The sequence below is a fragment of the Rattus norvegicus genome, chromosome 4 (genome assembly GCF_036323735.1).
Source record: "Rattus norvegicus strain BN/NHsdMcwi chromosome 4, GRCr8, whole genome shotgun sequence".
NCBI classification, from domain to species: Eukaryota; Metazoa; Chordata; class Mammalia; order Rodentia; family Muridae; genus Rattus; species Rattus norvegicus.
The window spans coordinates 58,626,025-58,641,771 of record NC_086022.1 but is presented as its reverse complement, the minus strand read 5'-3'; the positions used below and the strand labels follow the sequence as shown (position 1 = coordinate 58,641,771).

The following is a 15,747-nucleotide window of genomic DNA, read 5'->3' as shown; positions in this document are numbered from 1 at the left end:
AGCAGAGAAAGGATTTCAAATCGGCAGCCACGTCCTTGAACTCTCGAGACCCAAGGAGCTGCTGAAATGACATCTGCACCACCCCCTGTGGTCCACCTTCACCGAGGAGCTTGGGAGTCCAGCCCCTCCCTTACGTTGTATAGAAGTACACGGACTGAATGGCGTGTCTCCCCAAGCTCATATGTTGCAGTCCTCATCCCCAGACTGATGGAGTTAGATGAGGTCTGGGAGAAGGGGTTAGTTCACAAGAACTCTAGGAATGGGACTAGCATTTGTCACAAAAGGGACCTCCTTTGTTTCTACTGTGTGAGGGTCCTGCATTAAGATAGCAGCTGCAGTTTGTAAATGGCCCTTAACAGACCTGACCATGTTGGGTCTTGATCATGGATATCCAGGACCCAGGATTATGGAAAAGATGTCTGTTGTTCACCCTCCTAGACATAGTCCTCTGTTGTAGCAGCTGGTGGGGAAGCTGACACCCCTATGCTCCCCAGCGAACAACTAACAACCAAACCTGTTGTTAATTGAGATGTGGAGGGAGGAAGGTTTGCTTAACTTTGGATTTTGTGGGGTCCTCCTTAGCATCTCATCTTTAGAGACACCCATGACCTTTCTGCTGAGGACATGGTCTTTTAAGTTGCCATGGAAATGACAGTCTTTGATAGTCAGTCCCACAGTCCCTCTGGACAGGAGCTGAGCAGGCCAGGTCCTGAAGGGATGGCTATTCTGTGACTGCTAGGAGCGAGGTTCCCCCTTCTTCTTTATTTTGGCTCTGTGTGCTTGGCTGACCTGCCGTTTGTCTGTGAGGTTTGGGTTTGGTTATTTGCTTGGGGTTTTGTTGTTGATACTTTTGACTCTGGCTTTTAAAAATAACCTGGTGCTTCTCAAGGCCGGTTTGCAGGACTGCACAGCCTCTGGTGCAGAATGTGCTCCTTGCCCAGCCCTGGGCTTTAGGGTAATCCTTTCGCCTGAATAACTGGTAGCTGGCTGTGGCCAAGCCCGGGTGGGGCTGACCCTGGTGATGGCTGGACGCCAGCCAGGCCTTGCCCTGTCACACACAAACAGTGCTCTGGAAGCCCCTCCACAGCAGGAGACAGAAAACAAAGCAGGGAGGCATCATTAATTTATTTGAATTTACACAAAATAAAACAAAAATTTGTTGTTGCTGTTGTTACACATATATTTAAAAACAAAAACAACAACAACAACAAAAAAAAAAACAAAACCCAAACCAAGCATTTTTGCATATGGGAAGTTTCACAATCTGGGAACAAGCCACAGTGCAAGGTTTTCTGAGCAAAAGGATCAGGACATTCCAGCTTGATGAGGTGACCAAGGTGACATAGCGCTACCCCAGAGCAGTCTGACACCAGCCATGACACCAGCTACCACAAGCCTTCGCTCCAGACTGTGGCACTTGGGACTCTTTCAATAGCCACTTTCTCGGCCCACAAAGTCCTCTCAGCACTTCCTGTTGTTCTGTCCCGTTCTTTTCAGTCTTCCTTGTCACATCCTGTTCCGACTCTTACCCCTCCACATACCCACTGTCTAGTAAAACATCACATCCCTCAGCTCCTCCAAAATCTACCTCAAATTCCTCTCTTTTAGTCAGCACCACGAAACCCGATCCAGTTCACCTCCACCTGACTGGAAGGACACACTTCACAGGGCTGAGGATCCAGGGTCTGGTCTGGTCCTGTAACCTGTTTGTCAGTATAGCTTTAGGTATAGGTTAAACATCTCTTAACAGATCCAAAACGCTCCAAAACCTGAAGGGTTTTTGAGTGCAGACATGATGCCACGAGAAGAAAATTTCACGCTGTGAAAACTTCTTTCATGCACACAACATTATTTAAAACACTGTATAAAACTACCTTCAAGCAGTGTGTATACGGTATTATGAAATATAAATGAGCTTCATGTTTATACTTGGGTCCCACCCCCAAGATATCTCATTATATATACTCAAATATACCTATGCCTGGAAAGACTCTAAAATCCAAAACCCTTCTTCTAGTCCCGAGCACTTTGGATAAGGGACAGTCAACCTGTATTTTCTTATTTTTATGATCCCAGTTATCCTGTGTCAACAGTGTGCTACGATAGCTGTGGATGCTAATGTGCCCTGAAAGGTATGGAGATGCTATAGACTGTAAGCAGGGGTCCCCTGGGCACTGCCACCCCCAGCTCCGGTCCTTTCTCCTCCGTTGAAGACAGCACTGTATTTTCAACTGTGTGGGGCTGCTGTGGCGAAGTACGCGCCTTGGCACGCTGTTGAGTAGGGTCTGACCGCAGGGACAAAAGCCTCTGATTTTTATGTTTATTTGGTGAGCTTCTCTAGCCCACAGCACCAGTCAGGGCTGAGCACAGAGCTGTGCTCAGTCTTAAAAGTGTATTGCGTTCGATCAAGTTTTCTTGCATTGATCTGCCACCCACAGCTGGATGGTGACACAAGGGTGCAGGGGTGGTGGAAAAACCCAAGCCCCTTTGTTCATCCTCCAGCCCGAAGGGCAATTCTGGCAGCCTGGCCTGAGGCCCTGGCACTTCCTCAGGAGTGCTGGCCCAGGGCTCAGGACCATCTGCTAAGTGATTTCTCATTCCCACTGGAACAAAACTGCCCCACAGAATGGGTGGGAGACCTGGTTTTACTTTGGATGAACCAATCAGATGAGAACCACATATTGACAGGCAAACATCTACCAGGGATACTTGCCTGCTTAAGAAATGCATTGTGGGATCAACCCTGGGCAACTTTGGAGGGCTACACCAGGGACCCTTTTCTTGGGGCTCACTGTCTCCAATGTGGGGCCCTCACTCCCTGAGCTCAGCAATATGCCAACAAAAGGCCTGTAACTTTAGCCCCCTCTAAGGGTGTCTGGTATACTTCAAATGTCCCTAAAAGAGTCAACTCCTTTGTCCTTTTCACAAAGCCACACTATGTGGCTGCAGAGGTGAGAAAATGCCTCACCTTTTCAGAAAAGTCTACCACAGCTCTGTTATTCAGAGAATGCTTCTGGATCCTTCTCTCTCCCTCTGACACATCCCCTACCCTCAGGTGCACATAGATGCATATTACACTTGACAAAATTCATCTTCTTTTCATAATAACCTAGCCTGCGCTCCAGGCAATGCCACGGCAAACGTGTTTGCATAGAGTCAGTCACGACAGAAACAAACCAGCCACCAGAGGACAAACTTGAGAGCTACCTGCATAGACTCTTGTTTGGAAGATTCCCAACCTTCCTTCCAGTCACTCAAAAAAGTAGGTTTGCCTCGGGCAAGACCCATCAGTAGGATTGAAAACAGCACCCTAGGAGCCTTCCTAGCCCCAGCTGACCCCAAAGCCTGAAAAAGCTGATGCTTTGCTTCAAATCCATCCAAAATAAAATGCAGAATAAATAAATAAGTGCGTCTTCCAGCATGTGCTGCTTTGGGAGTTTCCAGCTGTGTGCAGATGTAGCCTTCATGGTGCTCCCAAAGACTCTGAGACAGTCCAGAGGCTCCACCCACCCCTTCCTCACATCCGCTGGGCCACAGTGAAACACGCACCCAGAGGAGGTGGAACACGGAGGGGACAGGACGGCTCTTATCTATATTTGCCGAAGAACCAGGTGAGAATCCCCTCTTCAAGGCTTCAATCCCCTCCTAGTGCTCATGGAATCGTGCGGATAACTTTAGTCAAGCCTTGCAGAGCCATGCCTTCTGAAGGGCGGTCTAGAGGAGTAGGAGAAACGGACAGGGTCCTGGATGACGGGTGTGAACACATGGCTCTCTTCTCCTGAGGATACCTGGGAGCCAAGGTTTCTTCCCTCAACATGATCCTCGGGAGCCCGGTGGTCTTGGAAACCTCAGCATTCAGGGCTAAGGTCCAACTGTTGAAGAATGTCCTGCAGAGAGCCCTGCAGCCTGCTCAGAGCCACCACCTCTGTGGAGTAGAGCGAGGCTTCCAGGACGCCATCCAGGCTCTCTGGCTTCTGCAGGCCACGGGTCTGCGGCAGGGAGCAGCTCTTGGAGAAGGCCAGCAGATGGAGGAGGTCTCGCAGGTTCTCCAGGTCATGAGCTATCTGCAGCACGTTTTGGGAAGGCAAGCTGGTGAGGATCTGTTGATAGACTGCCAGGGTCTGGTCCATCTTGGACAAACTCAGAATGGGGTGAAGCCCGGGAATGAAGTCCAAACCGGTGACCCTCTGCCTGGCGGATACCGACTGCTGTGCAGGAGGAAGAGGAACAACAGGTGCTCAGCAAATGGCAGGGAAATCGCTCTCCAGAGCCCTCCCTCATGTCCGTGAGCCTGAGCTGCCTCTCTCCTTCTCACCTTCCTGGTTCAGGTCCTTATTTTCCTGTGGTCAGCTGACTGGGAGCCATGGAGCTGGTCTCCCAGACTTTCTGTTCATTCCGAACCATTCCACCCTTCGCTTCTGACTAATGTGGAGCAATTCCTTTCTCCAAATGACATCCATAGCTCTCCATTCCTTATATTTTCTCTAGCCTCCTACCCTCATCAGATCTCTCCCTCCTAGTCTTCTTGTGTGGTTCTCCCTCATTAGGGTCAAAGTTGTGCCCCTCCCCCACTCTGCTGAATCTGGTTATGGGAAGGGTTTTCCCCACTGGCTTCCTCTCATTTCTACCCACATTTGGGTAGTTGGGTCTCTCCATGTGCAGCCCTGATGACTATTTTTGAAAGATGATGAGAACTTCTCTACAAAACGTACAAATGTCTTAATTTAAGTTGTCCTTGATCCTGAATATGGAGCCTCTCCTGGGCTGCCAAGGCCACTGTGAGGCATCCACATTGGCCAGGATGTGGCTCCAGATGGCTCCAGAAGGAAGTCTTTTGCTGTAGCCCGTTTAAGCCTTAGAACAACTTGGTGATGTGATATGATGTTACCATTGTCAAGATGGTAAAACTCAAGGTTTAAAGACCACGGGAAGAACTTGCCTAAGATCTTACGGATGGGAAGCAGATGTGGTGAGATACGAATCGCTTAGATACTTCTGAGGAAATGACTGAAGATGTAGGATGCTGAGTCTCGGAGAAAGACTACGGTGGGCACTGACAGCTGTCAGCAACTTCACAGAAGATTGGTTGTAAAGGAGGGAAAGATTGCTCTCTGTGTGACTTTGAAAGGAGTAACAGGAACTGGCAGGAGAAGCTGTAGTTAGAAACCGTTAGATCCTCTTGCCCAGTGGAGACACTGCTGGGAAGCCAGTCATATGTCAATGGAATGAATGCCATGACCTTTAGGGATTCTTATACCCTGGGAACTAGACTCAAGGAAGTAGTTTCATGGAGGAAAGAGAAAGAGAGAGACAGAAACAAAGGGCTAAGGAAGGGGAGAGAGTGGTCTGTGGAATCAGGGAGGAACGTGGGTTCTCCCAGGCCTGATGTGAGCCTTACATGCTCAGCTAGCCATGGAGGGCTGGGCTTCCTGTGGCAGTGAATGTGAGCATGGCCGCCATATGCTATCACGGAGCTTATGGTTTCATCATGGGAGCATAGGACAACGTTAAAATCCCTGAGATGGCTTCGAATGAGAGCTATGTGGTACTCACATAGCACAACTGAGCAGTCTAGGTTTAGAATTGGAGCCACTCAGCTCTGAATTCCAGCAGGCAGTAGTGTCTCGAGCCATAACCAGGAAGAATGGACACCCTAGGCTTACAAATTCTCAGGTTCTAGGGGGTGCATGACACTCAGAAGGCGCTCACTGTGATTCTCAGACTCTGGTTCTAGCCCTACTTCTCCTTTGCTTCCCCACAAGAGACTCCCTACCGTGTGTGAAATGTCATTGATCCTGGTGACAATGGTCTTGATGAGGGTTTTGGTGTCATCCTGGACTTTGTGGATAGGCACAGCTTGAACATAGGACAGATAGGACCAAAGCCACAGGAACCGGCACAGGGGTCTCCAGCACATTTTCCTCGCTGGGGTCTTCTTCTTCTTCTTGGACCTAGAAACAGAAGGAATGCCATTTTCAAGACCCAATATAAATCCATCCAGTGGTGCTGCTGCCAACCTGCTGTAGGCTGTGGATAGATAAAACTTGCTTTCTTCCCTAACTAGCTACCATCTTGTCAAAGTCAAAGACAATTCATTATGGAACCTAGATCAATGAAATGCCCACCCTTGGGAAGAGTATTGACAGTTTGATAAAACCACAGTGATGTGTCCTATAGATCATGGGGCAAGTCTTGTCAAATGGATTTGATGATGATGGAGGTCTTGTTGCATATTTCAAGGGAAAGAGAACCGACTCTTATGGTCTAGGTTGAATGTTGTCATTTACTCACTGCCTAACTGCAAGGTATATCACATAACCACTCAAAACTACCTTCCTCCCTATGGTCTACCCTTCTCTGAGCTTTTATGAAGATCAAATTAGCTAATGCGTGTGGAAGATCATTAGGGACCCAGGGCTGCCTCGCCCTTCCTGTTAGTCTCACCGCAGCAGCCTCTTGTTATGTCTGTTAAGGTCTTCATTACTGATCCATAACTTCCTTCCTCTCCCACTGGGAATCTGAATCCTAGCAGCATTTCTCCGCCAGTCCGACGCAGGACACCAAGGAGGGAAGATACTTCCTACCCTCCTGCGGCTCGGGGTAACAGGAGGGACAGACAAGCAAGTAGGCGCTCCACAAGGGGAGGGGACAAGTGTTTGATATCACAGAATGGGTTTGCCTTGGCTGGTGTCGAAGACCAAGAACAGGCTGGGAGAGTAGAACACAGTTACCACAAGTGGCCAAGAGCCGAGACGTGCAAAGTCGTGGAGGCAGGAGAGGACCTAGCATGGTTGCTTAGAATGCTGGAATTTCCAGTCATAGAGCCATCGGTTTTTAAATTAACACTCTGCAGATTCTTGATTAAGAAATAGAGGCCTGATGAGATGCATGAGGCAGAAAGGTAATAAAGTTAAATGTATGCAAGCCTGTAGCCAGTGAACCGTACTAAGGGTGTACGTATGAGCCTGAATAATAAAGACGTTCATGAATATTAGGATGAAGAGGGGAGACAGCAGAAAAACTAACTTCTTTCTGTTCTTCCTCATCTGGGTCTTGGTGGGAACAGGTAACACGGCTGTCCTCCATCAGTGGTAGTATTAATGTAATTCACCCTGTGACAGTACGCCAAAACGAGCAATCTGCTTATATATTATTTATCGTGCTTGCTTCAAGGTACGCTCTTTTTAATCTGAATTTTACAGAAGAGAAAACAAATGAGGCTCAGAAAGATGAGCCGAGTTTCCCAAAGTCAAAACGATAAGTGTCAGGCTGAGCTGTGTGCGGGACAGACTGAAATCCAGCAACTCCCCCTCCACCCCCAACCCCCGCCGCACCGCCATCCATGGCTTCATTTGCCAAGGCTTTAGTTACCCGTGGTCATTTGTGATCCAAAAGAATACTAAATGGAAAATTCCAGAAATGGATAATGGCTCTCGGTTGTGCCGTGCTGAGTGTGACTATGACGTCTCGCACTGTCTCTTCCTGTCCCTCCCTGGGGTGTGAATCATCCCTCATCCAAGGCTGTCTACACTGTATACATTACGTGCCTCTGAGTCACACGGGAGCTGCTTGGATATCGGATCAACTGTCGTGGAATCACAGTGTTGGGTTTCTAGTAACATTTATTTAATTTACTGATGCTCCTAAGGCATCGCATAAACATAAACGTCCAAGGAGAGATGAACCGAGTGCTGTGGGCCCATCTGAGGAATAAATAGATAGAAATGGTTTGGAATTCTCACGGGTTTTCAGGGGCCCACCGGAAGTCCTGGAACAGGTTCTCTACAGATCAGTGGGGCTGCTAACTGATATCCCCCACTGAGTTCCCTGAGACCCCAACCGAGGAAACAGGTGTAACAGTTAGGCCCCAGACTTTGACGGCAGGCGCTGTATTTGTTGTTGTTGTTTGCTTATTTGTTTCCCATGTGTCTCTGGGAAGGAGAGTTAACTTCATCTGGTCCTATCAGAGAAGTGGAGTTAACACATGTACTGGCATCGAAGGGTAAATGAGAGGAATTTTTTTTTTTATATCCCTGCCTATCTTGACTTGTGCCTGGCTCAGGGTTGAGGGAGTAAATGCCAGCTACTTAAAAATTATTGGAATTGCTGGGCAGAGCTTGAAATGCTCAGGGCAACAGCACCTGCAGCTGACTCTGAGTCAAACCCTTGGCCCAGTGCCTCCCACGGGCATTCCAGATGGGTACCTGGTGCTTGTGGATTCCCCCCTGCAGCACAATAATTTGTGGCATTCATTTCCAAGATTTATGTGTCAATGGCACCCTCCTTCCTGACCAAGCTTACTAGCAGATTAACTATGGTTATACCGTAGCTATTTTCACACAATGGCCACCCCGTACTATCAGAATGGACAGGCAGGTTTACAAGGCCTCTCTCGGCATGGACACTATGCCTCAGTAGATGCTGGCAATAAATCACAGCGCCCTGGAAATGTGGAATCGAGATGCTGCTGCCAAGTAAGTGTGCGGAAGATGATAGGCCAGGCTTCTGGGACATACATCGGCGCTTGCAGAGAGAAGTGGTCACAGATCCACCTGAGATCAAGGTCATGTTAAGAACTGATGTCCCAACAGCACATAACATGCTTATGCAACACAGGCACACATACACTAACACATCAAGGTACATAGCCATGTTGTGGCGATTACTAGTTTCTCCCCATGTCTTATTTTTCTTTCTTTCCCAGTTGAAAGGACGCCAAGTCCTAAGGGAGAGGTGTGGCCATGGAGAATAACCACTAGGCTTGCTTCTGCCGTTAGGCACAGGTATGCAGCCAAATGCTGATCATCCAACCAAAAGCAGAAGAGCCATGTGGCAGCTCTCAACGTTGTTTATGGTGACCCACGCATACCTGTCATTTTAGCATTTGTGAGGCTAAGGCAGGGGAGTTTCTTGTCAATTCCAGGCCAGACTGAGCTACAGAGCAAGACCTTGTCTCAAACAACAACGACAACAACAACAAACCAACCAAAAGCAAAACAAAAACAAAAAACAAAAACAAAACAAAACAAAACCAAAAACCAAACAAACAAAACCCAAAATAAATAAATGGTGCTCATAAAATTAAAGTGCAAATTAGTATCCTTCTGTTATAAGAATGAACACCACTAATTGCAATGGAAGGGGGAACATGTAAGTTGATCATTCACTGCCTTGGTTAACCCTGAGGATGATAGGATACTTACTTTCTAGTTGCCAGTTAGAATTGGGGGTTGGTTGGAGCTCAAGAGAAAGGGGCCATGGATGTGATTCCAGGGAGCCGATGGATGGGTGGGCAGGGAGAAAGGTTACTGGCAGCTACCTGGCCACAAAAAAACCTTTTTGGAAGTTTCTGATGTGAGTGGTTAACTTAGGAGTTGTTGTAGCCTAGGAGCTGGCAGAGGAGTTGCTAACATACTGACACACTGAGGTAGTACACCACGTTCCTCACTTCTGGGACTATTGCAGCAGAGCCTTGGAAGGAAGAGGGGCCATTCAGGAGGATGGGTAGGCATGGGGAGGCTACCTCCCTGCCCTCTGCTTCTGTTTTACTCAGGTCTTCTCACTGGAAAGCTCACCTGAGGGCTGCCTGCCTCTTCCCCAACCCCCGTGGCCATCTACCCATGCCATGCCTCCCCTTCTCCACTGTGACTCCCTGGCAGGGCACACTGGAGAGGTTAAAAGAACAGCGGCGAGGGGAGGCCCTAAGGCAGCTCCAGGCAGTGCTACGTCTTCAGAAAAAGGCTCAAGACTGGTGTGATGCAAGAGGCTTGTAGCGCTGCTCCCCCTTTCTGATCTCACCTAACAGCCTGCCCCCAGTTAGGTGATTCTCTGTGGACAGTTCTGTGCTGTCACCCATCCCTGCAGATGAGATCACACCCTCATTTCCCCAAGACACTGGTCGTCTCAGGCGTGAGCACTCTCAGCTTCCGTCCATCCAGGGGACAGGACAGGCCTTTCAGGACAAGACTGGCAAGGCAGGGCACAGCTGACTGCTTCTTCAGATCCAGACTGGAAGACAGCAGAGCCCTGGTCGGGCCTGCTACTGCCTCCATGCAGCAATGGGGGAAATGTTGGTGCCTGGGGAAGCACTGGGTGACAGAGGCATCTGCTGGCCAAGGCCGCCATCTTTGAACTCAGCCTAGCTTCCCGGGCTGATTACACCAGAGATTACCAAGAGACCCAAAGCACACACTCTCTCTTCTTTCTTCTCCAGCCATCAGATTTTTTTTTAAGTAGATTTTTTTTTCCCTGACAGTCTTTGGTATGCTACTATGAATTAAATTCAGATAATGTTTGCCTATGGAGCACATGAAAATATCTGAGAAATGCAAATCAAAACCACAGTGAGATATCATCTCACTTCCTGAATGGCTTTTGTCAAAAAGACAAAAGATAGCAGATGCCTGGGACCGGGTGTGGGGAAGGCGAAGGCACACACATTGCTAATGAGACTGTAAATGAATACGGCCCCTATGGAAAACAGTGTGGAGATGGTCCTGAAAGCTAAAAATAGAACTACCTTATGATCCAGCAGTCCTGTTCCCAGGGATACCCCGAGAAAAGAAGTCAGTACGTCAAAGAGATACTTTGCTCCCATGTTTATAGCCAAGATACGGAATCAAATCTTAGTGCACACTGAGGTACGAGCGAATAAATAAAAATGTGGTGCATATCCATAATGAAATAGTACTCGCCATAAAACGAATGAAATGCTGCCATCAGTGCAACCTGGATGAAATCGGGGGACATCATGCCAAACCCAAAGCTTGGAGAGGAGAATGACAATTCTTGAGCTTCAGAAGGGGATGGGGAGGGAGAAAAGGGAGGCCAATGCTGAATGGCAGAACAGGGAATGTTACACGGGAGGTGTGACTTCTTTTAAAATGTTTTGGTCAGGGCCGGAGAGGTGGCACCATAGTCACGAGAGCACAGGACTTGCTATTCCAGAGCACCTGAGTTCAGGTCTCAGCACCCAAGTCAAGTTGCTCATAGCTGCCAGTAACTGTAGATCCAGGACTGTCATCGGTCTCTAGCTCTGAGGGAATGTAACTCAACACTCGTGTCTGTGTCTGTGTCTGTGTCTGTGTCTGTGTCTGTGTCTGTGTCTGTGTCTGTGTCTGTGTCTGTGTCTGTTTCTGTGTCTGTGTCTGTGTCTGTGTGTCTATGTCTGTGTGTCTATGTGTCTCTGTGTGTGTGTCTGTGTGTCTGTGTGTGTGTCTGTGTGTGTGTGTGTGTCTGTGTCTGTGTCTGTGTCTTATGTCTGTGTGTCTATGTCTGTGTGTCTATGTGTCTCTGTGTGTGTGTCTGTGTGTCTGTGTGTGTGTCTGTGTGTGTGTGTCTGTGTCTGTGTCTGTGTCTTATGTCTGTGTGTCTATGTCTGTGTGTCTATGTGTCTCTGTGTGTGTGTTTGTGTGTCTGTATCTGTGTCTGTGTGTCTGTGTCTGTGTTTGTGTATCTGTGTCTGTGTCTGTGTGTCTGTGTGTTTGTGTGTTTGTGTCTGTGTCTGTGTCTTTGTATGTCTGTGTCTGTGTGTCTGTGTGTGTGTCTGTGTTCTGTGTCTGTGTGTGTCTGTGTCTGTGTGTCTGTGTGTTTGTGTCTGTGTCTGTGTGTCTGTGTCTGTGTGTCTGTGTATGTGTCTATGTGTTTGTATCTGTGTCTGTGTCTGTATATGTCTCTGTGTCTGTGTCTGAGTCTTTGTGTCTGTCTCTCTGTCTCTATCTCTGTCTCTCTCTCCGTGTCTGTCTGCCTTTCTATCACTCCCCTTCCCTTAAAAATAACAAAAGTAAGGTTTTTATTAAACATAATAAAATTTTCTTTTAAGTTAATTTTTGCATATATAGTATGTGTTTGTGTATACTAGCACACACTTTACCCACTGAGACATCTCTTCTGCCTTCTCAATATTAATTTTTATGAGGTATTTTGAATTGTCCAACTAATTATGGTCCATGGCTATCTTACTGAACTATAGAGTTAGAAAGTATTTCTCTTGGGCTGGCAAGACAGCCCAGTGGATAAAGACAGTTAATAGCAAGCCTGATAGCCTGAATTCTATCTGTGGGACCAGAATGCTGGACCCACAACTTGTCTTCCGACCTTCACATGCCCTCTGTTACTCATGTATGCCTGCCCCTCCCCCTTTCACACACATTCTAGATAGACAAACAGATAAACAAGGTCTGGTGAGATGTCTCAGAGGGTAAAGGCACTTTCTCCTAAGCCTGATGACCTGAGATCAGTTCCCACAATCCATATGGTAGAAGGAACCAGTTGATTCCTGCAAATAGACTTCTGACTTCCATACATGTGCCATGTGCATGTGCCATGACTCTCTTGTACACACACACACACACACACACACACACACACACACACACACACACACTCACACACTGTTTTCAAGAGGGGTTCTTTTTTAAAGGATCTGCCCTTGCTGCAGGTGATCTCGTGGGGATTTTATCTCATTCCTCAAGTGTTGGCCATGGTACACAATTTGAAAAAGTCACTAAGCTTAGCAGGAGCAATTTTCTCTTCTCTGCAACCAAAGGCCTTGCTTGAGAAATCATGCTGACATTCTTAGCTGGTAGGCACAGTGTGGGTGAGGGGGTTATATTGCTTTCATTCCCATTAGGGAAAGCAAATAGATTTCAACTCCTGCGTCAACTCTGATCAATTTTCAGTGGCTTCCCGGAGCACTGTCCAGAAGGAATCTGGAGCTCCTGCCACACACCAGGAGGCTTGGGGGGCTGTACCACAATCCATTAATGACATCTGCACTTGGTTCGGCATTTATCAAAGGCCTGACGCAGGGCAGGTGTTTATTCAACTTTTGTTGAATGAATAAGTAAAGTATTCCCCATCCTTCATCACCATTGGCTGACCAGGCTAAACTGTCCCTAAGGTGGCTTCCACTTGAAAATCATCTTTCTCTGTTCTGAGATACCCTCACATAGACCTGACTGGCTGTGAACACTCTCTTCTCCTACCTCTGTCTTCCTTGTGCTGAGATTACAGGCATGGCCGGCCATTTTAGAATTTACTTGTGCCCAACAGAAGTACCTAAGAGACTGTCTTAACGTAGCTTTCTCTCCCTCCAAAGCTTTGGAGAGCCTCCACATCTCCTCTGTATCCTCCCCTCCCCCCCGCCCCCACCTACATAGTTCTGTGCTGTGTGGACTGTCATTCCCAGTGACTCCCCACCACACACCCCTCCACGAGCTGTCCATTTCCAGTGCTCTAGGTGCCCTGTCTTTGCCAAGGGACCCATGCTGATCTCTTACTGCTTACTTTGTGGCTTCCCTGCAGAACTCTGTGGTTCTCCTGAGGGCAAAGGCAATGTGCACACAGATGGAGACTTAGTCTATGGTTTTGGTGAAATGTCAGCACGGACATGATTGTAGATCACAGAGAGCTCACAGGCAGCAAGAGAGATGGGAACAGGCAGTTTTCTGTAGAGTGGGGGACATCTGCCTTCCCATGGGGAGCAGTGCTGAGCCTCCTAGTGTATCCGAGTGCCTCGTCTTCCCCTCTAATCTAACCTCTGCATTTCTTGGAGGTAACTGGATAGACAGAGGAGAAGAATTCTGTGTTCCTGGAGACCCTGCTCTATCTCCCTGTCCCCCATGTGCCTGTAGGGGGATGCAGGCTGGGGTGCAACAGAGACTGATGGCTGCGTAAAGGGAATCGTCTGGGACAGCCATCTCTGCGTCCCACATGGGTCACCGAGACATGCGAGGCATCTGCCTGGGGCTGATGGACAGGAATTTATTGCAGCGTTCCTGGCTCCGTCTTTGGCTTTTTGAGCTTTTTCCTGGAACACAGGGGGAGGAAAATATTTCCCCCAGATACCAAGAAGAGCTTGTTACTTGGGTATAAGATCTACCAAATATGAGAAGGATGCTTCTTTAGTCAACATGGGCATGTTCCCCCTCAGCCCAGTGTCCTTGAGTGCTTGAGGAAGGACAGAACCCAAAAAGAGTTATTGGGGAGGGGGAGGGGGAGGGGGAGGGGGAGGGGGAGGGGCGCTTCTTCCATGCCTCAACGAAATACATGATCAGTGTGGTCCTTATACTCTCCAGGAGAGTGACCTGACTGTTAGACATGCCTCTTCTCAAGTTTGGTTCTAGGTACCATACAGATCAGGAAAAGCTCAGAAATGCTCCCCCAGTCCCAGCTGACCACTGTCCACCAAGAACTCTACAAAAAAATTATGACTCTCACTACTGGAAGTCCATTTCCACCTTGCAAAGGACGCCCAGAGAACCTATGCTCCCACAATGGTGCCACCAAGTCTCCGCCCTCTGCCTACCTCCCCTGAACACTATGCTCCCAATAGAAATGACTTGATTGCCTTGTCCTCTCCCAAGTAGCAATTCACACAAGGCAGCGCGGTGGTATCTGACCATATTTAACGCACCACTTCCCAGAGGAAGACATAGAGGAGTATATGGGCACCATATTCAGAATGCAGTCTAATGAACCCCAGCGAGAAAGACAGCTGAAGGAGGGGCATGTTGGGGCCTCAGGCTGGCAATGTGCATTTAACCATCCTGGGTAGAAATGCCTGCCAGTGAAAAAGGGTGCAGGTTCCAGGCCTTTCCTACGATCTGCTGTTCTGTTGTCTTCTGAAGAAGATAATTTGTATGGCTTTGGGACAGATGTGGAAAGAGTCCTATCCTAGCTTCTTCGTTGTTGGTGATGGTTCATTTGGGGTGTGTGTGTGTGTGTGTGTGTGTGTGTGTGTGTGTGTGTGTGTTCTTCCTGACAGTTTTTCTACCTATCTCTACTTAACAGTAGTTTTAGTACTAGGTAGGTCCTCAATGGAAAATGAATTCTTACAGCAAAGCGAAGCTGTATCTGGTCTTCAGGAAGGCAGAAAGCTGTGGGCTGCTCCACTGCACGCCCAGCCTTGCCGGATCTGTTCATCTCTGTCCCCTAATCATCTCAAGTCTGCAGACCAAAGACAGGCTTGGAGTCCTGGCTGGCTTTGCAAGAACAGGTTGGTGCCCTGTGGGCACAGGCCGGCCCAGCCAGGATTCTAATGCCCCTCAGCTCCCAGCCTCTTTCGCTCCGTCTGCAGAGTCCTTCCCTGCAAAACTTAGTTCAGCACCAAGCTGTCCACACTACCTCCTTCTTGCCTCAGTTTCTCTAATTTCCAGGGCTGGGTGGGGTGCTATCAGAAAGACTGGTGGAGGAGAAAGTAATGCGCCCAAGGCCTTACCTTGCAGCTGCTGGAGCAGGGATTCCTCCGGGGCTCCATGCCTGCCTGCCCCTCTTATAGTTGCCCCAGTGCAACTTGCGCAACTGCCCGGCCAGCCCCAGTCCTTGCGAGCGCCAATTCCCGCCCCACCCAGCGGGTCAGCGACGGTGGCTGTTGCAGCCTAGTGCTCCACGCAGGAGCCAGGTCCTGCTCTGGGTGCCTCAAGGGAGGACTTCAGCCGCTCCCTCGAGTGCGAGTTGGGGGCGCTTGGTATGAGCCGGGTAATCCTGGAGGTCGCGCCAGCAGCTACAGAGCAGCGGTAGTCTAAGGTAGTTTAAGGACGGGTCCCTTGGGATGGTGCTGCCAGCACCGCGGGGAGCAGTCGGGCTATAGAAGGCCTGCTTTGGGACAGGGAGGCCAGCGAGCCAGAACCAGTTGCTTCTTCCGACGGCTCTTTGCATACCTAACCCGGTTGCTCAGAGGGGAAACTAGTCGCACGCTCAGGGCAAAAACTGTCCTTTGGTACCCGAAAGACAGTCATCTCATTT

General features: G+C 48.7%; 1 protein-coding gene across 2 annotated transcripts; it reads right to left on the bottom strand.

Moving 5' to 3' along the window:
* Nucleotides 1-1,108: 1,108 nt before the first annotated feature.
* On the bottom strand, nt 1,109-15,243 carry Lep (leptin). Of its 2 annotated transcripts, none has more exons than XM_039107126.2 (3): nt 15,221-15,243; nt 5,774-5,951; nt 1,109-4,205 (listed from the first exon to the last, which is right to left on the bottom strand). In XM_039107126.2, exons 2-3 carry the CDS (start codon nt 5,915-5,917, stop codon nt 3,849-3,851), a joined length of 501 nt encoding a protein of 166 aa, XP_038963054.1. In that variant the 5' UTR covers nt 5,918-5,951; nt 15,221-15,243; the 3' UTR covers nt 1,109-3,848. The 2 variants fall into 2 exon arrangements, with proteins under 2 accessions (XP_038963054.1, NP_037208.1); NM_013076.3 differs by having other exon boundaries at nt 1,111-4,208; nt 15,221-15,234.
* Between the last annotated feature and the right edge of the window lie 504 nt (nt 15,244-15,747).